This window comes from Tinamus guttatus, unplaced genomic scaffold (assembly GCF_059628265.1).
Source record: "Tinamus guttatus ecotype Peru unplaced genomic scaffold, ASM5962826v1 Tinamus_guttatus_pri_ptg000155l, whole genome shotgun sequence".
Lineage (NCBI taxonomy): Eukaryota > Metazoa > Chordata > Aves > Tinamiformes > Tinamidae > Tinamus > Tinamus guttatus.
This window is the reverse complement of record NW_028288689.1, coordinates 2,773,099-2,797,998: the sequence shown is the minus strand read 5'-3', so window position 1 is coordinate 2,797,998 and position 24,900 is coordinate 2,773,099. Positions and strand designations below refer to the sequence as shown.

Below are 24,900 nucleotides of genomic sequence, written 5' to 3'. Positions count from 1 at the left end.
AACATTGCAAAGAGTTTTCCATAGCAGACGCTTTTTAACAGTTCCCAATATTTTTATAGACAAAGTCCACAGAAGTATCCTGCTAGACCTTCTGATGACAGTCAACACTTGACTGAACTCTCAAGGATATTAAAAAGAAAACAGGTAAACTCTCATGGGCTTTAAGGGTTTTACTAATGCAGAAGTTAAATTAGAGGAAGTTAAAACTTTAAATGTCCAACCTAACCTGTCAGACACCTGTCAGTGTGGAGCTGACCAGTCTAAGGAACCATTTGAGGATGTGTAAATTCTTCTGAACTACTTGTTGCCTTCAAATCCCAAGTCTATTGGTACTGCTAACACTCTGTTATCTTGTGAAAACCAGTATTTCAGAGAATAATATTAATTACTCAGTGGTTGTTATTTGTTTCCTTGAGAGTCTGGGGATTGGTGTCTACTGACAATTTTTTTTCAAATTACGATGATTTATCAAGGTAAGCTAAGAATAATGAACATAGGAAATAACGTACCAAGCAAAGCGAGGAATTCTGTAATATATTTGATATCTCCTCCAGACTTGAAGCAATATAAACAATCTTAAAAAAGGCAAATGGAAAAACAGGACTGAAGTGGTAGAGTACTCTAGGGGAAGCTTGCCAGGTGTTCGCTTGTTTCTTTAAGTGATGTTGGAGTGCCATAAGTACAGGCCTTTTAAACATAAGGGTTTCTGAGTAAGAAAAGCACTTGGGAAATCATCAAACACATAATACTATAGAAGCACACGAGTTAATGCAAGACCGAACATGTGCAGTTGAGGACCTAATATCAGTTGTCATGAAATGCATATCCAAAACATAAAATCCACTGACTGCGCTAGAGAGCAGGGACTAGACAGTACTTTGTTTTAATCCCGCTTTTCATGAGTGAAATCCATTAGCTCTGCAAGAGAATCTTTCCCGAGCTGTGTTTATCTACATTTGTTTTCTCTGACTTTATTCATGGACCTCTCTGCTCTTGAGCTGGGACCAGTTTAAATAGACTCTGTCTATTGCTCTCAGATTATCTCGGTGCCCGAGGCGACTCACGCTCCCGGTGCGATGCCTGGATGGAGCTGTCAAGCTGAGACATTGCTGTAGTCAAAAATGACCAGACGATCCTCACAGGAGTGTCAGTCGCTAGCTCTCCCTTGATAAAAGGCTAATCTTTTCATTATCACTTTGTCCCTTTTCCCTGTTCCCTGCTTTTCCTTTCCCTGGGATTGTCTAATGTAGCAAGGAGGCTCCTCAGCACTGCCAGGTTGCTCTTTGGGGGCTAACATATGTTTGGATTCTTCTAGAAATAAATGATAATGCAACCTGGCAGGATCTGTGTGAGCAAGACAACATATTTAAGTGTTTCACTTCAGGCACCCTAATTAGAAGATGTGTGGTTAACTGGCCTTTCACAGAGAACTTACTGTCTTGCTCTGCCTCTTCTGTGGTTAGTACATACCTGTATAAAACAATACCTCAATAATTTCCAAATTTCCAAATAATTTGTACTTTTCCTGTATAAGATGCTTTTGTGAAGGCTGCGACCTGCTCCGACAGTCAAGAGGACAGCAGTCGTGTAGGAGCAAGGCTGGCCCCAGGTCTCCTGTACAGGCTGCCCCTTGTTCTTTAAGGACTGATCAAGTGACTAGCAACTGGGATTAACACAGGTCACTGTTTATGTGGTAACTAATAGGCACAATTTTAGTAGTGCAGCCACATGGTGCACGCAGACCCGGGCATACACCAGCTGTCCACATGGGCAACAGTGTGTGGGTTTCTTTTTTTTCTCTCCTAGTTTTAAATAGAAACCCAGAAAAGAGCAAGCAGTCAAGAACTTTCTAAAGGTCTTCTTGGAGAACGGTATGATAATATAGCTAGAAATGGAACCCTTTTCTCCAGATTAACTCATATTAAAAAAGTGTATTAAAAATGACTTGTTTTGAGTAGGAAATCCTATTCAGTTCATGTCTGGATGGACTGTACATAGGCAAACAGCAAATAAAAAATAATGCCACAGGAAACGCTTGGCTTTCTAGGATTATTCCCCATACTGAGTTATACAAACACTCATAGGCAATAACTGACTTCTATGGCTGTATTATCATAGGAGCAGTTGCAAGAATAAATCTAACTCTTGTATGATAGAAATATTACCAAATGTTACCACCTTTGCGCTACACATAATGAGTATAAGCTACCTAAATTTTTAATGCGAACAGTGGCAGCAGAATTCATCTCCTTTTCCTCATAAATTTCTAATAGATACATCCTTGTTCCCCTTTGCTGTTAGGTTTCATTTTCTGTTGTGCAGAGAATCCAGTTCACACTGTTCTTTAGTAACGAGCTAATGGAATAATGCTTTTGTTTTAATGTATTAATAATTCATTTTCTTATTTTTAATCATGGTGCATGAAAATACCATCAAAATAGTAACACGGGATTTTTGTAAACAACTCCTTTAACATAAAAGCTACAATTGGCAATTAGTTGTCAGTATCCTCAACTAACCAACCTTTCACTCTGAAAGAATCTTGGTTGAAGTTACAGAAAGAGAAAGGACCACATTTATACTACAATTAGGAAGGCCACTTAAATCATGAAGGATTTGAGAGAAAAAAAATGTGTTTCTAAAAGTGTTTAAAATATTTTAACAGCACTGGAAGGTCTCAGTGTGAGATCTGCACCTTTCTAGGACACATGAATAACATCTGTTACTTTTCTGGGGCTGATGTAATTGTTTCTTGCTCTGTATTATTTCAATGTCTTGCCTTCCTGGGCTGGAGCTAGGTACTGAATTCTGCTGAATCTGTCTGAACTCTTGATTCTCTCTAGTTCTGAAATATCTTAGCAAGTAGGTGCCCTAAGGAAGCATCTTTCCTCTTTAAAGCGGGGAGTGTTTAAGTCCTGGTTGATGCCCTTTCTCTACAGATATTCAGTAATAGCAAGTAATAAATAGCTGGACGGCTTGTGGCACCATGGAGGGCAGCAGGGTTACCAGACACCTGCCACTAGTGGAGGCAGATCTTCAGGAGTGGCATCCTTGATGCATCTGCCCTTGGCTTTTTATACCCCGTTTCTTTTCGTGCCTTGGCAGGACCTGTTTCTGGAGGAGTGCTGGGGTTCCCTGTCGTGGTAGGGGCACCAAGTCTGCCTGAGGATGCAGTTCAGTGAGAAGGCTTGCAAAGGTGGTGGTATCAGGAAAACAAAATGCTCCTCTCTAAGTACAAAATTTTCTATGAGGATTCAGATTTAATATATTCAAATGACTTGACTGTATGAAATCTGAGATGATCTGTTTTTGATATTTTTTTTCCTCTGAATGGATATTAGGAAGTAGTTAGGCCTGTCTAGTTTAGCACTATGAAAAGCACGCTTCTAGAATTTGATATTTATCACATAAAGACATGTAAATACTAGCTCCTCCAATGCAATATCTTTTTACATATATCACAGTAAAATCGTGTGCAGCCATACTACTTGATCGCTTGGGCCCATGAGTGAATTGCCATCAAGGTAAGGCAGGAGAAGGCAAATTCTCACCAGTGCCCCCAACGTCTTTGACCATGAGACCTCATTAGCTTATCCTTTACCAAGCGCCCCTACTTTGGTTTCCATGCCTTACATTTTTAATTTTTTTGTTTCTTTCACCCATTTTGCATCTGCATAAGGACTAGGCAGTTTAAAAAAAGAAGCTCTGGTGTTGTCATGAACCCCCCTGCATCCCCCTTCCCTCTGAGGTTTAGCAGTGTTGGGTCCTGGGGAGCCGGGAGGTTCCTCTGAGTGCTGCTCTGGGGGAGGAGGAGGAGCAGAGGGTCTGCGGCCGCGGCGCAGAGGATGGGGAGCCCCGCTCCAAATATCCATTGCTAAGCCGCGAGTGGCACTCGGTTACGTAACAAGGTAAAACGACGTTAAGACTTTGCCAAAGCTTGTACTGAGGTCCATTTATGTAAGATTATCTCGGGATTTGGATAGCTGTGAGACGGGTTTTCAATTTACACTCCTCAGGCTGAATTCTCGCCGCATCGTGCGGCGGGGATAGAGGACGGGGGAGATCTCCTCTTTCCTCCTGTTTTTTGGCTAGCAACACGTATGGGTCTCTGCATGACCGTGCCTGGCGCCTTTTTTTTTTTTTTTTTTTTTTTTTTTTTTTTTTTTTTACCCTGTACAGTATCTGTATCTGGAAACTTGTTGAACTTTTGGGGAAAATGGACTGCATGTGCTTCTGATGCTCCGTATGTGGAGTTGGAAGGGAAAGTGAACTTAACTGCCCTATCTATTTTCATTAGAATTTTTCTATTTGGGAGCATAATTGCAAACAACTTATCATTGCTTATTTATTTTAAGCAGCCAACCGACTGCTCTGGCTTTAGCAAGCCCAGGAGGGTTGTTGGTGTGTGGGATTAGCTCTCAGCTGTGGCAGCAGCCTGATGCAGTGGATTGCGCTGCTGGGAGGGAGCCTTTCTGCTCGGTGTGTAAACAATCTGCAAATTACAGAACCTTCTGCTCCCTGCCCGCTCGCGGCCTCTCTGGGAAGCAGCAGCCCGGGATGAAATCCATGCATCTCCTCTCCGAGCGGGCAGGAAGAGTTAGGACTTTTCTCTTTTTTTTTTTTCTAAAAACCATGTTTGACTTGCTGTGATAAGTATAATATTGGAGAATAAAGATAAGCAAATGTGAGGCTGACCGAAATTCCAAGGAATATGAAATAGGAGGGGGCAGAATTTGCAAGCAGCCCTGCCAGCTGGGTGCTGTTCTTGTGCAGCCCTGGCTGTGCCTGACTCGGCTGGGCTGGCTGTGCCCTTGGCTGTTTTAGATGTCTGGTTGTTACCTGAATGCTTAAGTAAATGCTCTTATCACGTTGAAATTTTCAATAGTTTGCAGCAATGTAAAAAAAAAAAAAAAAAAAAGACACAAAAATGATGATTATTTTGTTTTTACACGTGTGGTAAACACAGTTTTTAGACAGCACCATGGATCTATAAATATGGGCTTCCTAGGCAACTGTGGGAAGCAGCTGCATGAGAAGGGAGCACGGAGAACTCCAAGGATAAGTTAAGTATAATTATGATATGTAAAAAAGTGGGAATGGAGTAAGCAAAGACAGCACTTTGAGCCTGTGTTAACAGCTGCTCTCAGTAGGACCCTGCAATGCGGTCGGCTGAAGGGCTAATTCCCTTCCAGGTGCCTGTCTCAGTTCAGCTGCTATCAGGCAGCTGGGCTCTAAGGTCCACAGATGAAGTTGGGTGACAGATCCCCTGCCTGCATTTGCTGAAGTGGAAAACCCACATGCTGTTTCCACACCCTTTTGCAGTCTTCCCTACATTTCCACAGTTGTTGGAAATGAGATACAGACTCATTTGAGGCACTTGCTGAAGTGGCTGCACAGGACTATGGCTTTGCATACAGTGCTCTTTCTTGTCTTCACATGGCTAAGGTCATTCTGAAAGTCCTCTGAAAACCTTTTGTTCCAAGAGAAGAGGAAGCTGAGGGTACAGTGCATTTAGTCTTTGACCTCTATGTTTCTAGTTATTTTCAGAGGTGAGAGGCAGTATTACATAACCTGGGGCTGCAATAAAACTTGATGCTTTCTTCTTCCTTCTCTCCAGAAGAGAGAAGGCATGAACGCATGGAGGCAAAGCTCTGTAGGGAAGCCTCAGATTTTACAGATTCAGATGGCCTGAACCTCCCAGCAAAAGAAGTGTTTATAAAACAAGTACCAATCCAGCACCAGCATCTCGCTGTCACTGAATGCGTGGGGCTGTCACAGGCAAGGCAGCACTGGGAACAGCGAGCTGGGGGGATGCTGGAAGGAATAGCATGCGCTATTGCTCCACCTCCAGCACTGCTCTTTTCTCCTTTTTTTTTTTTTTTTTTTTTTTAAGGACCTCAATTCCATTTATTTTTGGCTTCCTTTAAATATTTTAGAGGATTTCATCAGTGAATATTTTGTTTTAAGCCTCCAGGAAACCAATCTGAGTAACCAAGAAAAGACTAAAAACTCACCCGGGTGTGAGATCCTGGAAGGCAAAACATCAAGGAGCAGAAGTAGCACTGATCAAAACCTGCTTTCTTCAGAGCTCGGTGTGATCAGCTACCAAATGTCAGGGGCTTCAGAGAGCTAGGGCAACTCAGTAAGAGCGGATGAGTTCCAGCACAAGAACCCAACAAAGTTATGTATTGAAAAATAAATTGACTTCCTGAAAAACAACACAGCTCAGAAATATCTCAAAGAGGCAGTGTGGATTATTGATGAGGACACTAGAGCAGCAGGCAGGATATCTCAGTTCTAGTCCCAGCTCTATCACTGAGCGGTGACGGGGCTGCCAGCAGCCAATTTTTCTCCTTCTGACCCTTCTCTGCTTCCCCTGTGAGCTCCATGGGATTTTGCATGCTCTGTGCTTGAGCAGTGTCTAATATTCTTGTGTTAGAGAGGCAGGGGGATAATACAGAAGCAGGCAGAGAGGATGTTCACGCATTTTGATAAAGTGTCTTCTAACCCCAACTTCTTGATTAGGAGTTTCCGGTACGGCTGAGTTAGGAATTCCAGTTAGAGCTATTGTGGAGCAATGGTGATGAGGCGAGCATCCTCCTCCTCCCCTAGCTGCTGGTTTGCCTGAGGACAGCGTCTGCCCTGATGCTTGATTCTAAATTGTTTTTGGCTTCTGGAGCGCGTTCTGCCTTGCAGAAACCAGGTGCAAACCTTCAGCAATGTGCAAATGAATCTTGTTCACAATCACAGCTAACATGTAACAGCAGAAGCATACACTGACAAAAGTAGGTGTTGCAAAATAGTCTAAGGTGTGACTGCTAAGGAAATTGAATGGAAGAAACAAGCTCTAACGGAACAGTTATTTATATGCTAAGAAAGGAGATGGCAAATGTGTTTGGGTGTATTTTTAAACTCTTGAGCTTTTTAGGAGGATATTATTGACATTAGGTGGAAAGCAAAATTGTTGGAGGAAAGGAAGAGCAGCTGTCAAACCCAGAATCTCTTCAGCTCTCAGGAGGAAAAGCTTTCTTTTTTTTTTTTTTTTTTTAATCAAAGAGTAAGAAGGAATAAAAGCACTGAAGCAGAAAGAACTGGGTTGTGGTTAAAATAGTAAATAAATGTAGAGTTCAGAAAGCAGAAGGTGTCAGTGAGAGCGAAATGAAAAATGGCAAACAGTGAGATGATGTTCTAAAATTATAGTTAATTCCAAGAACAAGGGTGAGAGAAGCCACAGGCCTGTATGCAACAGGCCTGCAGGGAAGGATAAAGATGAAGGGGATGCTTAGTTTGAAGATCATGTCTCAAAAGAGATAGCAGTGAAACATGAATAATTTATAACTCATATCGCCATTTCAAGTCAAGCAGATCAAGTTTAGGATGTAAAAAATTCTTCTGAGATTACAGATACCAGCTTCAAGTTCTAGTTACTCAGTAACCGGCTTTGCAGGAATAAAGGCAGAGCTTGCAGGTGTATGGAATCACTCAGGTCCAAATCCTATAAGGTATTAAATGACTCACTGTTTTTTAAGGAGACCTTTGAGGATCTGGACTGCATTTGTTTCTCAAATAGGCACATCCAGAAGAATGTTCACAGCTACTACAGCACAGGTTCCCCTGGGACTCTCCATTCCACATCACGGTGTCAATATGTTCACATTGGATGTTTTTGGGCCATAGAGTGCAATCTCTTAATCTTTTTTAAAAATTGAAGATACAACCCTCTGAATCCCATGGGTTATGTCTGCGTAAGGCTTTCTACTTTTAACATTTTTGAAAATGGCTTTGAGGAAGCTGTGGGCAGAACTTTTTCAGGCAGGCCATAACAAACACTTAGCATATATCCATGGGAATATGAAAATCGTGGTATCTAGGTGTCTGGAGTGTGTTCTAGGTTGTTTTCTTGAAGAACACCTAATGTGCTTTTTACTCTATAGAGAACTAAGATTGCAACTGTGACTAGGCATCAGAACTGGTTAATACGCACAAAATAGTGACCCAAAGGATTTTGCATTTATCTTTCTGGGGAGGCTGCTGTCATAGAAGACGTAAGGGTTTAGATGGTGAGTTAGATGCAGGAATAATACAGTAGTCATTCATAATCTCACTTGCTAATTTGGTAGATATAGACTCCAAGTCAGGCAATATCTGGTGCCACAAAATAGCAGGGTACTTAAAACAAGCAGGTAAAGCAATAAAATGGCAAGTGATAACTCCTTATACTCGACATAACAGAATTTGTTGTGAAGGAGCCCCTGACTTTCTTGGGAGGGACGTGCCTTTGGAAATGCCATCCAGTTTCCTTGGAGAAAGCAGCATCCCCGTCAGGTGAGAGCAGCCCTCCCTTCCGCAGCCGCCTCCGGTCCCGTTCAGCATCCGCTGGCCCCATTCCCTGCGGAGCCCTCGGCCGCTCAGAGGGTCATACGGCGCGTGGGAGAGGAGGAGCAGCCACAGCCAAGAGAGCGCTTGAAGAACTGGAGAAAGTGGCAAGGAAGAACTCCAAGTTTTGTTGATAACTTCCAGTTTTCACTGTGGGATGACAGCAGTGTCGGTCTCAAACTGCCTTCCAAAGGTTCCCAGCAAGATGAATCCTAAGCATTTTATTATTTCTACTGGTAGAGTAAGTTCAAAAGAAGATGAGTGACAGGAGTTATTGAAAAATACATGTAGTATTGATGTAGTTTCCTCCCCATCTCTTGATCCTAACAACTGCGTGTGAATACCTCTCTAAGCAAAGCAGAATCGATGTTTGAAGATGTGAGAACAGGTGTAAACCAAGTTCTCCCAGAAACTGTCAACATTGAACAATGTATTTATTTTTCATGCTACCATGAACTAGCAACCCTCATCTTGGGTCGAAGTCACACTGTCATGGAAACTGTATCCGGAACAAAAAACAGAGCTTGAAACCCCCAAATTTCTGTTCCCTGGATAAGGAATTATTATAATTACAGCTTTTTGTTTTATAAAAAACTAAGAGCTCTCACTGATTTTCCTTTTCCTTTCCATTCATTTTTGTGTAGTGTTTAAGATAACATGTTTGCATGTTCACTGTGGTACTGAATTTAGATAATCATATTAGCAAGTATTATACATTTATCTTAAAGTTTAGCTAGTACAGGTATTATAAAGCACCCTCACTTAACCAGCCCATGAAGTGGAGGCTCTGTAAATTAACACCTTTAGCACTGCTGAAAATGGGTTTTATGTCGCTCAAGCTACAGTCAAAAATTACCCTGTGAATGATTGCTGTGCAAAATTTTTGCTGTCTGTCCAGACGGTTGAACTCTGTCTATATTGTCAGTGGATGAAATGATGAAATCCTTATCTTTTTTTTTTTTTTTTTTTTAATTCTGTGCATGAAATTCAACATGTTTATCTGAACCATGCACAAAATAATTACCATTCTTAAATCTACAGAAATTAGGTTGAAAATTCTCAAAAGATTTGAATTTTTTCCTGGCTTTAATATAATATTTTAAATTCTGCTTGGGATATTTTGAATCTTAGAGTTTGATTCCCATCTCCCATCTGAAGGTTGGTATTACCATGGCTTGGGAAATTTAGTAGGCAATGAAACAAATCCTGAGTGCCTATTTATTTGTTTATTTAATAGCAGGCGCTATTAAATATTAAATTTTGAGAAAGCTATTGCATTTTACCCTGTTTTGCTATTAGTAATTGAGGCTATACTTTCTCAGGCCATGCTAGTTTGTAGATCTGGATGCACTGATCAAGTATAAGCACAGTCAGTGCTAAGACAGAAGCTGCAAGGGTGTTGGGATGCCAGGTAGAGGTACTGGAGGGACTGTTGGATGCTGCTCCCCTGCTGCTTTCCCCTGGGTCAGCACCTCTGCTCACCAAGGCTTGAATGTGGTTCTAGTTCAACTCTGGAGAAACTGTCTAGAAAAGACCTATGACAAATGTTTCAGCTGTAGAAAATGCTTAAAATGACATTTACATGTTCCTTAAACACCAGTGAATTCTATAATGGATGCAAATCTGTGAGAAATCTTCCTTCTGCTCATAGAACTGTTAGCTTTTAATTTTCCCTAGAGGGAATCTCTTATCATATGAGGAAACAAAGAGCCCTTTCGAGCTCCTGAGGACGTAATGAATGAGGTTGGGCCAGTGAGAGGGTAGGTAGAGAATTTTTTTCCTCAGTTCATCAGCGCAGAGCTGTGTCTGCAGGACGTAGTTAATTCTGAAGCCTAATGAAGAAGCGGTGGGCAGCGAAGGCCGCGCGTGGCAGGGGGTATCTGTTGGTGTTGCTTGTGGATCGGCCGTTTCGGGACGTAACTGCCAGGAGCGGCAGCAGCGGCCCCAGGTCCAGGCGCCGTCGGCTCCGTGCGGAAGGGGCTCCCCGCACGCGTGCTGGGTGCCTGGGTGCCGGAGACCCGCGGCTGCTACCACGTGAAGCGGGGCAGCCTTGGTCCTTGCTAAGCCCCAAAATCACGTTCGCCTTAACGAGATGCGGTTCCGATATGGACCGGCTGCCGGGGGCCGTGTGGGGCGGGAGGTTTGCGCGGTGCCTCCTCTCCAGCCGAGCGGTGGGACTTGCTCTTGGCACATAACTGGGGCCGTTTCACACGTGGGGAGAAGCACCTTGTTTCCAGAAGGCTGACCTTTTCCTGCATCCTTTTTCATCTTGATTTTTTTTTTAATATTTGCATTATTTCCTAGTAGTAAATTCCCCTAGTCAAGTTCATTTCCTATATCTGTACTTGTAAGTCAAGGGTTTATTTCTATAATGTTGTGAAAAATCTAGTCATGCGTCTTTTACAGTTGAGATTTAAAAAAATAATAAAAAAAAAAAGGCAAAACAAATGTAGTTAGATTCCTTCAAATTCAGTAATGTTCTTGCTTTTCCCAAAACAGCAGCAACTGTTGCCAAAATCCTTAGCTGTAGAGCAAATATAGCAGAAGTGACAGAATGATCTCATAAATTACCCTGGTTATTGCGGCTATATTTCTGCAGCAAAGATAGTAACTTTTCCTTTCCTTTTTTTTTTTTAAAAAAAAAAAAACCTTTTTGATTATTCCTAATAGCTTTGTTTCAGTCAAGCAGTTTGTTGTGGTAATATAAGAAATGAAATTTCGTTGAACTACAAGTGTACTTTGAAGGATTCAGAGATGTTGTTTTATTTTGTTTTAAATAAATATCACTGGATACCAGCAGGAAATAATTGGCTTTATATTTAATTGCCTGCAATTTTTTTATATTTTGCATGAAAAGGAGAAACTCTAAGTAAACTGAAATAGTTTCTGCAATCTGTTCTTGGAAAAGGCAGGATGTGTGCTCATTTTAGGGAGTTTTCTTTTGCTAGGCTGGGTGACCAAAGTTGTCTTTTAACCCACATGCTCTGAGAGGAGAAGCAACCCCATGTGTCTGGTTGTTGCTACAGTAATTCCTTGCTCTTCAAACTTGCATTCTCAAAGTAAAAAAAGAACAAATGGTAAGATACAGCCAACAGGAAAACATGATTCCCATTTTTTTTTTCTCTCCCATTTTCTCATTTCTTAGAGCTATATATGAGGAAACGAATAACAATTTGCTGACTAGTTTCATGGTTATTTCTAGTCACTTGCATAGAGACGCACAAAGGGTGTTGTGATACTTTATGCGTTGAATCTTGAAAAATATTTTAAGATTTTCCTATATAGGGCACGATAGAGGAAGAAAGTATTATTACATAAATGTTATCCTGCAGCTCTTTAGCCTTAATTATGCAGTCTTCTTGAGAATAGCAAAGAACTCACTTAATAGGCTGTATCATTTTTGAGATAAGTGGTATATTTATAGCTTCTATAATGTACATCAAAATGAGGACAATTATGCCTTGTTTAAAAAGGCGATGTTAAAACACGCTATTTACAATTAAGAATTTGGTTTAATGATAAAAAAGGAAGAGTTAACATTTATTAAACATAAGATCATAATGAAAAATGCATAGATGTTACTACTACGGTAAAAATTATACAGCTATGCACCTCTGTGAGAATGTGCTGTTGAAGTTAAAGGATTGTTTTAGGGAATTAGACCACATATGGTTAATAACAGGTATTGTGTTGAGCACTAGAAGTCTGTATATCTTGTGCATATTTTCATTAACAACCTGGGCTGGTTTCTTTTTATTTCTTCTTTGTCATTGATAGAAAAAAATCAAAGTCAAACGTGGCTGGTAAGATCTCTGTAAACTTGGTGGTGCTAAATGAGTTTCATTTGCTTTGTACACTGGATATAGGCATAGACGGGAGTATCATTACCCCCGCGGATGCTGTGTGGCTCTTACAGTCCTGTTGTGAAGCCCCGACATCCCATCGGCCTTTCGGTTACAGCCACTCCAATGCAGTGACACCTCCCTGCAAGCCGAGAGCATCTCTCCAGTTTGCTGCTGGAACTGCTCCGCAGCGACGCGCGCTTTGGAAGCCAGGCATTTCACTTGCAGACTGGAGGGATTTCACTGTGCGAGCACAACCTCCCAGGCATGTGCATTTATTATTTAGGACACATACATGCCCCAGGCAAATCCAAAATTATTTCAAATCAACAATCCCTACACTATGCACACCATCATCATTAAGTTGTTGTCACCTTCAAAGATCCTTCCTGAATTTGTTTTTGTCCCTGAAAGAGAGGGAAGGTGATGGGGGGGGACGACGACTCTTTTTTTCCTTTAAATTATTCTACTGCAAACCTTTTTTTTGAGCACAAAGAGGATTTACTATGGTAAGAAACTGAAACATCAGTGCTATGCTGATCATTTTACAGGCTACAGAGTTTACTTTGTGATGCCACAGCTCAAAGCCTGAAGTGCTCTGGAAACCTGCAATTTATTATTCCTTGAAGTTCAATTATTTAAATAACAAAACACTTATTTGTGTAAATCAGTAATTTCAACATGCCTATTTGCTCTGAAGAAAGCTCTTCTAGAAAATGCTTTAATATACTGAATCATTGTAATGGTGAAGTAATTGTGAATATCCATTTTTCTTTTACTGCTTAGCTGTTATGTCTAGTCCCTTTGAACTAAAGATTTCTCATCACAAATCATTATAATTAGATCTAGCTCTGGTTGCAAACAATGGAATTATCCTGATTTTCTTTTGTGATACTGCAACGGTTTTTGTGAAAGCCAATCAGGGGATGGGATATGATTATAAAAGCAACAACAACAATAAAACTTAACAGGAATTTAAAAAGAGGGACTGAGATGGTAACATGCCTTGTGTCTCAAAGGGTTATCAGGACAATATACTGATGATATACTCGCAAAGGCACTATAGGCAATGCAAATTGTCTAAGAATTTATTTGCAGGACTTAAAGTGATAGGATCAGTCTGTTTTTCTGCTTTCATCATGAAATCAAAAGCATTAAAATGTCTTTTTTTCTTTTTTTTTTAAACAGTTTAAGTCTCCTAAAACATATAATTATTTTTTGTGCAACTAAATGGACAAACATTTTTCTGAATTTTTTTTTTGTGTAAATCCAATCTTTTACAAACCCCATCTTGCCTTCAGCATCAAGCCTCTTGCAATTACCCTGCATTAGGTTTGGCAGAATTGTTTATCGGATGCCACATGATCCCTCATTCTCTGCTCTCCTGTATCTTTTTTATCCTTACGCGCCCTTTCTCCAGCCCCGTTTAAGTTGTCGCCAGTCCCAGGGGCTGAAGCCGCTGGAGGGTCAGGAAGGCGCTCGTGGCCCTCGCTCAGCGGGCGGCATCGCGGGGGCCCACGAGAGCCCCAGGGGCGGCCACGAGGGCCCTGGGGCCGGTGCCGGAACGGGGCACTCGCCGGGGGAGAAGCTGCCCGGCTGCCTTAGCTTGGTCATGAATCCATCTATAACTACTCGTTTGCTACGCAGTTAACCAACTTGGAAGAGAAAATGTGGAGCCTCTGGTGGTGCAGGGGGTGGGGACCGTACTGCATCCTGGCAGATGTGATCCTCAGGACTAGACTCTGCTGACCAAACTTCCCATCCGTTACAACGTCAGCAAGCAAGTTCAGTAAGTGCTGTGGTCTGAGAAATGGCTTGGCACGTACAGTGTCTGGCTTATCTGAGGAATGCTTGTTGTTTGCATTCGTTAGCCTTGATGAGCAATCACAGACAAGGCGAGGGACCTGGCACGGCTTTTATTGCATGCGCAGCACGGCCACAAGAAGAGTCCCTCTCCTGAGCCCTTCGCAAGGGTGGGGAAAGGTAAATAACTGAGCTCTGCACTGCAGTTTTTGTCAGGTAACAGCATATTAGGCATGGTCGTGATAAACACTGGCTTATAAGAATAGTTCTAAATTGCTAGAGTAAGAGAAAGTATGAGTGAGAAAAAATGAAGCATTTTATAAGCAAGAATATTCCCTGATGGTCCTTTGTTTCCTGAGAGATGGCAAGAATACTTATATTATGAATCTTAAAATATAGCTATTGGACGTTTTAAGGATATCCTAGAGAAATAAAGGATATTAGCTTAGAACTGAGTGTTGAAGCATCAAAAAAAAAAAAAAAAAAACTTTTTAGTCACCTGCTGCTTTAAATGTTTCACTGCCCTAGAGAGACAGGATTCTTTTAGCTGATATGTGTAAGGTAATAACAAATGTAGCTGTTTAAAAGACAAGGATATTGAGACAAATATCCTCCTAAGCCATCAAGAGAACAGTAAAGATGCCCAAGACAGTCAGACGCAGTAGGCTGGAGTCTCTGCTGATTTACAGCTTATGTCATCGTTAGCTCCTCTGCAAAGTGAGGACAAAGATGCTTAAATGCTGCCAAATGAAAAACGCAGGTATTAGTAACTTATGCTGGATCAAAATCCTCAGGCAGGGAATGTTTGCCAGTGCTGGGGGGGCCTCCCTGCCTATACCATATGCTATGAGCAGTCCGTATTGAAACCTAGAGCTGTTTATGGGCCTGCCAGGGCTTTTTAGGTGCAGTGTTGTCTCATCTATGGCTGTTTTTAATGCCAAGGCTATTTCCCAATATGTTCAGAAATTTAAATATTTTGTGTACCTGTCATGTCATATGTGACTAAGTAACCACAGGGAAAAGACTCCTGGTTGTTAGGGGGATTGTAATGAAGTGGCAACAGTGCACTCCAGAGCATAAGAGCAAGTATAAAAATCTGGAAATATGTCATCTTCTGCAAAATAACAGCCTGGACCACATTTGCCTGATAAGTAGAAACTGTCCATGTATCTATTGATGTGGCTTAAACGATGCATAATGAGATAAATATTTCATTGCCAATTTGATGCTGTTTATCTAAGTGACACAGTCCCTATTAGCTCTGCAAAGCACAGAACAGTAAGAAACTAAAAATGGAATTTGTAGGCGCTGCAAGTTCACCCATCTCAGGGATGCTGTGCAATGTGTCTGTCTGCTATTTCTTGATTATTTTTATAATGCGTATATCTAATTAAAAAATCAGGATGGGCTCTGTGAGTAAGGGCTACATAAAGTCCAGGCTAAAAAATGAACTATGCAGCCACAGAAATGAGCTGTGAATAACAGAAGCTGCATCTCTCCTGAGTAATCACACGTTCAGAAACTACCATGCGTAGTTCAGTGCTCAATATCATGTAACAGGATTGACACAGTAGAACTAGAGTTTGTCAGGTAGCGTTATTAAATCCATAGAAACTCATTGATGGGAAGCCTTTTGAGATGTTAGTCCTTTCCATCTGAGGTATGATCACTGTATTTCTAGACTGTCTCCCAGATATTTATTTCTTAGTCTTCTATTTCAAATATTTTAGCATCTACTTAAGCAGTCTGTGCTAGTGCTCATTATTCTTAAGGTTTAAAAAGGGTGCAATTACATTTGCGTGTTTTCTTTTTACCTCCCTATATCTTGATGCAAATCAGACTGCACCTCACAGAAATTTTCTACACAACTACTGAGCCTCTTGTTATTGTGCATTTTGAGTATTTCCTTTTCACTCCCTTTTACTGAAGAATTGCAAAAGCATTGTGGGGATGGGGCATTATATTGTGAGCAAAAGGTTCACACAGAGGAAAGGATAGTTCTTGTACTGGATGTGTCTGAGCAGTGACCGTTAGCTTAATTTTAATGGTACAGTAAGGCTTAAATCCATCAGTTTATGTGAATGTGAGATCAATTGGATTATTTTATATAACTCAGATAACATTATGACTTATTATGCATTTTCTTCCAAACACTGTGAACCAAACCACTGCTGTTTACATAGCATGGGTTATTCAAAAAAGAAAAAATGCTAGTGTTTCTGTATGCCTGGATATTTATCTTTGGTTAGTACTGTGTAGTTGTTTTAAGGAAATGTCCATATTTCTGCAAGTGGGGAGTTGCTGGTACCTTTTCCTGCCAGCCCCAGCTATTGTGGACACTGGATTTCATTAGCTAAATCATGTCTTTCTCTTTGCGTGTCTGTGACTATCAAAGCAAATTAAGTTCAGTGAGGAGAGTAACAAGATAACGATTCAGGGTGACTCACTTCAGATAAGAGAAAGGGGACAGCTTGTAAGAGTCCAGCTGCTTTTTGCTGCTGCTACCAGGATTTTCTAGCAGCTCAGGGATACAAGTGCAACATCTGGTGCTCTCTTACATCTTCCAGCTGTGCTGTCCAACATCTGCTGGAGGCTGCACAGGAAGAGCTGCAGATACTGCAACCACTTCAGCAAGTCTGTGAGCTCGTAGGAACGTTTTTCACGAATGGTCCTTGCCCTTCTCTGCCCCTGGGAGACACGCAGCCAGAACCACGTGTTTGGTCTGAAATGCAGTAAGTGTGGATGTGCAAAGCTGCCTCCAGGTTAAGTGCCATAACTCTACTCCCTTGGCCAGGTGGGCATCAAACGCTTCAGGCTGTATATGCGTTGCAAATAAATGTAAGATCTGGGAATGGTTTTTCCCAAACCTTTTATTTTGGAAAAACTCTTAAAAATGTGTGTGTGTAGGAGAGTGAACGCAGGCAGTGAATGGGGCTGGCTGAGGAATACTGGACTTGGTGCTGTTGCCCGCACACCTAACTAACCACTGAACACTGTCCAGGCCCTTCCAGCTCTCTCACAGTTTTTATACGAGATTCACTAGAAGTTCTATTTTGTTGTTTCACCTTTGATTACTTAGATAATACACATGAATCAAAATCAAAGGAAATTTTCATGCCTATCTGTGGTCATAAAAACAAAAGGAGCAAGGAAGATCAAAAATAGCATAACCCTGGAGAAGAAGCGTCCAAGCAGGACTTTTGTTTTCAAGTCTTTTTTACCCAGAATATCTTTGAAAGCAGCTCAAGAAGACTGTGTGTCCTTCAGGAGCATTTCTTCTTAGGAGTCTAGTGATAACTAGAGTGATGCTTTGCTGCTTTAAAGTGCATGCTACCTGCTAATTACTTATTTTTGTTTAAGCAAATTAAAAAGGCTGATGTGTGTTGTCATATTAAAACAACTGACACAACGTTATAGTAGTACTCTAGAATAGTACAAGTTTGAGTGGTTAGCCTTGAAAAAAGTGCTTCTCTCTGAATGGGAATGTGTCTTTTCTCCTTTCTTTATCTTTTATTTTTAGTTTATTTCTCTATAAGAGCTCTGTTTGCATTAGCAGATTATTAGGAACTGCTTTTGATTTACCCGTGCAAGATGTGCTAGAACAGTGGATCTGAAGCTTGTAGCATGTTAAGATTTTATTGCTTTCTATCTCTGCCAAAAGCAATTTATTTGAGAATGGTTCAAGTAGAAAAAGAAAGAAACAGAGCAAACAGAAGCAGCTCGAATGAAGCCTAAAGTGAGGCAGGGCTCAGCCTGAGCAGGACGGGCCTGCGCTTGGCCGCCCTGCTGGCCCTTGTGCCCTGCCTGCTGCGGGGCAGTCTCGGGGGAGATGCACGATGCACTCTGCTTATATTTTTGTTTTGAGGGCAATTCCACTGTGTTCCAGGTAATGGTAGTTATTAGTGGCAATGGCTCCTCTCTTGGCCTCTTTTGCACCTTTCCTTTTTTACCCTTGGGAAAAATGTGAAAGGTCAAATGCGGTCTCGACCAGCTGACCCTGCTGGAGTGGCTGAAGGTGCCATAAGGCAAATGTGGCTACAGCTGGGAGGCCTTGGTCCGTTTTCACCCTGCTCATAAGACTAAACATGTCATCAGGGCTTAATATCCAGTGATTCACAAGCTGGATGTTGAATTAATTCTCATCTTTTTCTTTGCACTCGGGTGTAATGCACAGCAGGCTGCCCTCCGCTCTAGGAGATCTCGTTCTCCTTTTGAATATAACAGCACTGCTGACCTTTGAGAAATAATTGTGTTATTTCTTCTAATGGATGGGGATATTTCTGAAGTCAGAATAAGCATAAAGGTCTTTGAATTTAAATCAATATATTTGCCAGAACAATAACATTGAGGTAAAAATCAAAAGCAACCTGAAAAGAAAAATTGCTTTCATTTCACTTTTCTTTTTCAAAGTAAGAAATCAAAGACAAGAGATATCATGCACATACAAAAATATTAATATGCAATTCTTCTCATATCCACTGATTTCCTTTCTACCAACAAATACAACAATATATATGTCTAGGAGAATTTATTTTCCTGCTTAGTTAGTAGTATTTAAATTGCCATTTTTATTAAAACCTGAGTCCTTTCTCATTTATCATTTTAAATTCCATTACTTGTTTCCAAGGAGATAGAAATATGCAGGAGAATCATCTGAGACTCTGGTTTGCAAGGCTGCTCGTTTTAATGAGAGCTGAATGTGCCCTGTCTTTAGGAACGAAATACCCTTGGAGCTGCTGTAGTGAAGAGGTTGAGACTTTGAATTTCATTTCTGCCCAGACCAACATTCTGCTTTTGGGAAATGGATTGGCAAGGTCTTAAAAGCAGTATCTGCTTGTCCCTGTTTCCTTAGTGGCTTATCTTTGCCGAGGCAGGTTTTGTGGTATGGTCTAACCTCCCCACCCCTTGCCAGTATTTGCTTTCTCATGGTAGTTCTAGAAATTTCTTTCCTTTAAAACGTAACCTTGGAGAACCCAAGAATAGACAGTAAACTACAAGTCATTTTTCTTCCTGTGAGGAGTTCTTCATAAATACTGAAGCCTGGATAGTGTCATAGATGTTAACGCCATAGCCTGTATGTGTTCTGTCAAGTGTCAACAGTGAGTTTCAGACATCAGGTTTCTTTTGTTGTTGTTGTTTTGTTCCTTTCTTTAATAAGATCCTAGAATAATTTGAAGGTAGAACGAAAAGTTGTCTTACCTGAAGTAGTCTTCACCACCTCAGTTGTATTTCTTAATCCCGTAAAGGAAAACTGGTAAAGCCTCCAGGACCTGGTGTCTCCCACCTCCACTGAGCTGCGCTTCCATTGGTAAATGATCTCTTCTCTTGGGTAACCATCTTATTGCAAGGGAAAATACAAAATGCTTTGCTTCATAGTCATGGCTAGCATCTTATTGTACTTTTTGGGGAGGAAAAACTACTATATTCTATTTCTGTAGAAGCATTTCACAAGTCACATGTTATCTTCTTTTATGTAACTATTAGGTAAATTGAAATAACATCACATTTTATTTATTTTAAATTAAAATAGGACTTCAGATAAACATTAAAAAAAAAAAAAAGACATAATGGGGTTTTGCCCAATCTTCAGTTACTGTGAAAAAGGCCTTGAGCTGGACTACGAATTCTTTCCTTGAGTTATTTGCAAGCATCAAACATCATTGACTCCAAGTATTCCTAATAGGGAAACTCCCATGTGCAAAGAGAAAGTATTAGGCCATAGGATGGTAAAAGTAAACATTTGTTCTGTTATACTAAGATATAAGTAGAAATTAATCATACATGTCCCAGAAGTAATGCCATTTTCATAATATTCCTGTATTATGCTTGTGAATATATATGATTTGAGTACATGAAAATAAGGTCAAAATAAAATGGAAAATTATGGGACTGTTTCTGGTTAAGAATATAACCCTAGTTCACTCTGTCGATATAAATTTATAAAAAGTAACTCAGTGTGGGATAGGAAAGTGATTAAATACATTTCCAGGTGCATTACTTACAGCTTGAAAATTCCAGTGGGCAGGAATGAGCATCCATGGGGAAGTTGTGTAGCTGCAGCTGACATTCAGCATCGATTGTCAGCCTAAGGAGAGAGAGCAGAATATACAAAACATACTGAAGAAATCTGTTCTTTCCAAACAAGATTATTAGTAATATTAAACAAGGTTGTGAAATATGCAAATGCATACCATGAACAAAAGCATCAACATGTATTTATTATTTTGGCTTTTCCAAACATATTCCAGGACATCTGGTTATTGATAGGCAGTGCAGTGTTTCTTTTTTAGTTACAAAGGCTCTTATCTGCTTAGAAGACTGTACTAGAATATGTATTAAAGTTTTGTTCCTTTGCATCTGAAATGGCAGCATTACTCATAACTAGCAAATCCGTAAGTGAATATGCAGGTCATCTCATACAAGCAGTGACAAATCTCTATGTCACAACATGCCATAATGTACTATGGAGATGTATTTTGCATGAAAAAAGATCTGTTTCAGAAATGACAGATGTGAGTCCTCTGTCCAAATTTAGACATCTACATCCAAGACAGTCATCTAGACTACCTAGGAAAAAGGCACTCTGAGGATATGCTTCATTTCATTCCACAATATACATCTGAACTAAGTTAGAAAAATGTGCTAGAAATATGTGTTTCTCCCCAAAGAATACTAGATGAGTCTGTGTGGAAAGTCAGGTCATATGGAGGGATATAGGTATCTTTCAGGTAGAGGCATGTACTTTAGGAAAATCAAATTTAGATGAGATGTATCAACTTATGTAGCTACTAAAACTCTAGCATTTTCCATTCAGTACCCTCATTGTTTCTAGCCTCTACATGCCCCAGGCTTGTCATGAGCCACATGATAGATGGAGTGGTAGCAAATAATCCATGAGAAGAAACAGCTTTGGAAAGGAGGGCAGAGATGGATGAGAAAAGGAAGGAAGGGTGTGTGGTGAGGAAGGAGAGCAGAGTGCGATTTATGTTTCTTGATTTTCCACAAAGAAATATATATTTTTATTCTTTGTTCACTCCTTGGTGTTCAAATGAGCACCTTCATGGTTCCTGGCTGTTACACCTAGGTGCTTCATGCAGGTATCTCCCTGTGTCTCATACACAGGATGTAGAGGGCTCTTGTGGCTGTTAGTCGCCAAGTCGATGAAGTCAAAAGGAAACTTCTGTGCCTTAGAGATCTCATTTTCACTGAAACTAATGGAAGTCTTGTCTCTGACACAAATGTAGAATTAACTCTTTGTTCTAAGAATATTATCTTTTCTTCTCATCTCATTTCCACCGTCTTCAGATTTACCTCAAGATAATCATAACACAGATCAAAAAAAAAAAAAAAAATCAAGTCTTCCTCTTCCTGTAGTATTTTTTCTCTTGTGAATATATCTAATATAATTTGAATCTGGGGTAGGTTCAGATTTACTGCTGTTTTTATTTGTTTTCTCTTGTGGAAATGACACTTAATTTCATTCATGAGCAGAAAGCCAGTTTTCATAGAATCACTAAATAGCAGCAATGCTGATATTGTTGGCTAGGTTATCTGGAGATCCAGGGACCCAACTGCTCTGCTCAAGGCAAGATCAACTACAGCAGATTGCCCAGGTCTCTTGTTAATCCATGTGCATCTCCTGCCACCTCTTCTTGATTTCTTGTTGTCCAGAGCAGGCTGTATTTGGAGGAGGTGATCCTTGAAAATCAGACATCTCTTTGGGCAGATATCACATGCAATTCTTCCAAGTAGACCTCTGAAGAGGCCAGAATCTACTCTCCTTTAGCTCAGGATTGTGATTTTTTTTTTTTGTTGTTCCCTCCTTTCGGGATCGTGATTTGCCCCAGCTCAGGGTCATTTCAGCCAAGGTTGCCCAACTTTCATATCCCCAACGAGTTTCACTTGTGTTTCTCCTTAACAAAAATCTTAGTCTGAATTAGCAATTTTGCTTTCAGAGGTGAAAAGAAGTCCTTCACAAATGGTTAAGATTCTTTCTTTTTTGTTTAGGTTTGTGGCTTAATGCTTAGGTATATGAGGAACCGAAGCAACAGACTCACATACTCTGTGAAGATTTCACATGCACTTCTGTTAGAACATTGCATTCCTAAGTTTTCTAAAGAGGTGTTTTTGCCTTTTTCCTTTAATGCAGATCTGTAATGAAGCTATCACATATCATTTTTGGGTTGATCCAGGATATAGGATAAATCTTTCATGATGCTTGCTGTGACTCAGTAGAACAACTAACTATACATTAATATCAGATAACCGTGTTTCTAAAACTCTGTTGAATATATCTCTTTCTAATGAGAGAGGCTGAATGGTTTGAAGAGAAAAGTAATGAGGTCTGAAGAGGAGGTAGTGTGGCTAAGTCCAATTTAAAATTTCTAAAGCAGATCTAGCATCTTCTTTATCAGACTGACTTTGATTTGCACTGGATTTCAATTCCAATCATTCCCTTATCTCTTCTGGAGATGCAGTGTGTAATGAATGTAAAATAACTATGAAATAAAACTCTTTTTGTAATTTGGAGAGTTTTTGCAATATTAAAAGGGCTTCTTTACCAAAGCTTCATATCTGTTTATTAAAATGAAAATGAATATGCTTTCCTTCAAAACTTTCTTTTTGTTATTCAATAAAAAAGGCAGAAAGCTAGAAAAAAAAGGGGGGGGCAGTTCAAAGCTCAGTGGTCCTACGCCTAACATGTATGATTATGATTATGTACTCTGAATTATATACTCTCTAGAACAGATGCTCTTTATCTGTGGTTTACATAGAGCCCAATATTAGATCATGTATATATGCATATAGGATTTTCAGGCATAGCAAACATGTTTCCTTATGGTCTCTGGGAGTATGTAATTCAGATTAGTACATATTGCATGTGTAACTTTTAAATGTTGGATTACATGTATCTGTTAGTTCTTGGATAGTTTATAATAGTAAACTGACTCCAAAATGTATGCACCATTGAGTAATCTGGATATGAGCATGTCTAGTTTAGAATCATGAAAATATTAATTGCACAGGGTGTATCTGTAGACTTTTGATTACACCATAAATGACCAATGTGAAAGAAAGAATCCTTATTTTCACAAGAAGTTTAAGGAATCAACGACTTTGGTGGGTGGAGCTATGGGAATTTGGGATAGAAGCTTTTGACATACATAATAAATTTCTTATACTGTCTATTTAATTCAAAGGTATTTCCAGATCCTCCATTTAACAGAATACAAAGATAAAAGGCAAGAGTACTGGTAATCAATACAACATAATGCAAAAAAGATGAGTTGCTATAACCATGCTTATATTCATTTTGACATAAAAATGTGATTGTGATCCAGAAAGTAATCCAGGGGTTTAAAAGTGCCAGTACATGCAAGTAATGCCTTCTAATACTTTCCATTTCCAGGTTGTACCCATAGGTAATAGGAAGAATTTTTTTTTCCCCTTTGAGTTAATAACTGACCTGAATTCACATGACTTTTGTATGAATACACTTTTACTTAGTTTTCCCTTGAGAAATTCAAAGTAAAATTGGGTGTAAATACCTTAGTGTGTACAACACTCTGCCATCATTCCAGATCCGGAGCATCCTATTAGGAGTTGTTATCCAATGGGCATCAGCTTTCTTGGAATTTCGGAAGAATGTGTCTGGTATCCAGATCTTCCCAACCATGTTGCTGTTTAATCTGAGCACTTTTATAGTGCTGTTGAACTTCAGACGTCTGTCATACCACGTTTGGGCGAAAAATATATCAATTGTATATTCCTGTTGTGTTAACCAGAAATACTGATGAAAACATACCACTAGGCATTTCACACTTCTCCTGATAAGCTTTCCTTGATTTCATACTAGAAAAACACATGTGAAATATGCAAGATAGTAGAATTGATTAAAAAAACAACCTTTGGCAATTTTTGAGGGTCTTGTCTGCAATTTTTGAGGGTCTTGTTTATCAAAGATTCTTATTTAAAACCTTTTCTTTTTTATTATTTTCTTAGGTAGAGGCTGACCTAAAATGCAAGTGAATCACTGAGGTCCCTTTTTCAATCCTGTGTTGTGTGGTAAAACTATTAATATTCAGTACAGCGTTTAGCTGGCATTTTATATAGATTCATAGTTCATATAGTCCTCACTTCTATAATAATAATACAATGAGACTTTTGAAATAATGCAGATAAAGCACAATATTAATAATGAAGCTTTATAATGCACAGAAGGGATGTAGGCTTTGTCATAAAGTGATTATTAAAAATGTAGTAAAATGTGGCAATTGTTTACCTACCATATTGATAGCATTCACCGGCCCAATGCTATTTACATACATGTCAGTGTGAATCACTGTTGGTTTAACTGCAAGAGAAACAAGGGTCACTAGCATGAGTGAAGTCAAAATGAACTAGATGCAAGTCAAACATAGGCAGAAGGGTCTCTATTGTACGGCTATGTTTGCCTCACATTTACATATATATCTTCAAAAAATAATAAAACAAGCATAAATCGGTAGTGATGTCTCCAAATTGAAATTAGATAGAGACAGTTTAGGACAAGTTCTTATATAATTTATGCTATCAGAACAAATGCACTTAGCTATGAGAACCAATGTTGAAACCAGTGTCATTACCTTAGAGTGAGTCATATCTGACTGAGAGGATCTGCACTTTGTGTCAGATCACAGCCGTGCACTTGATAAAACACTATCAACACAAGCAAACTTTTTCCTCTTGTGATGTGTTGCATCACTTATTTTATGCTGTAATGCCAAATACAACATGACTGCACTTGCCTGCAGAGATGGCTGTTGATAAGTAACAATTTCATGAGCCCAAAGCCACAACAGTGCTCAGGGCTCTAGAATAGGAATGAAGAACAGCTGTT

At 39.9% G+C, this 24,900-nt stretch overlaps 1 protein-coding gene across 2 annotated transcripts in view; it reads right to left on the bottom strand.

Moving 5' to 3' along the window:
- The window catches only part of GABRG2 (gamma-aminobutyric acid type A receptor subunit gamma2), a 62,881-nt gene that overhangs the window by 10,058 nt on the left and 27,923 nt on the right, over positions 1 to 24,900 (bottom strand). For both annotated transcript variants that reach the window (XM_010213856.2, XM_010213849.2), the window contains exons 3-6: positions 24,308 to 24,375; positions 23,570 to 23,790; positions 20,024 to 20,106; positions 19,221 to 19,358 (exon numbers count right to left, since the gene is read on the bottom strand). In XM_010213856.2, the coding sequence (XP_010212158.1) occupies positions 19,221 to 19,358; positions 20,024 to 20,106; positions 23,570 to 23,790; positions 24,308 to 24,375 (510 nt within the window). The remainder of the gene's footprint in view (positions 1 to 19,220; positions 19,359 to 20,023; positions 20,107 to 23,569; positions 23,791 to 24,307; positions 24,376 to 24,900) is intronic.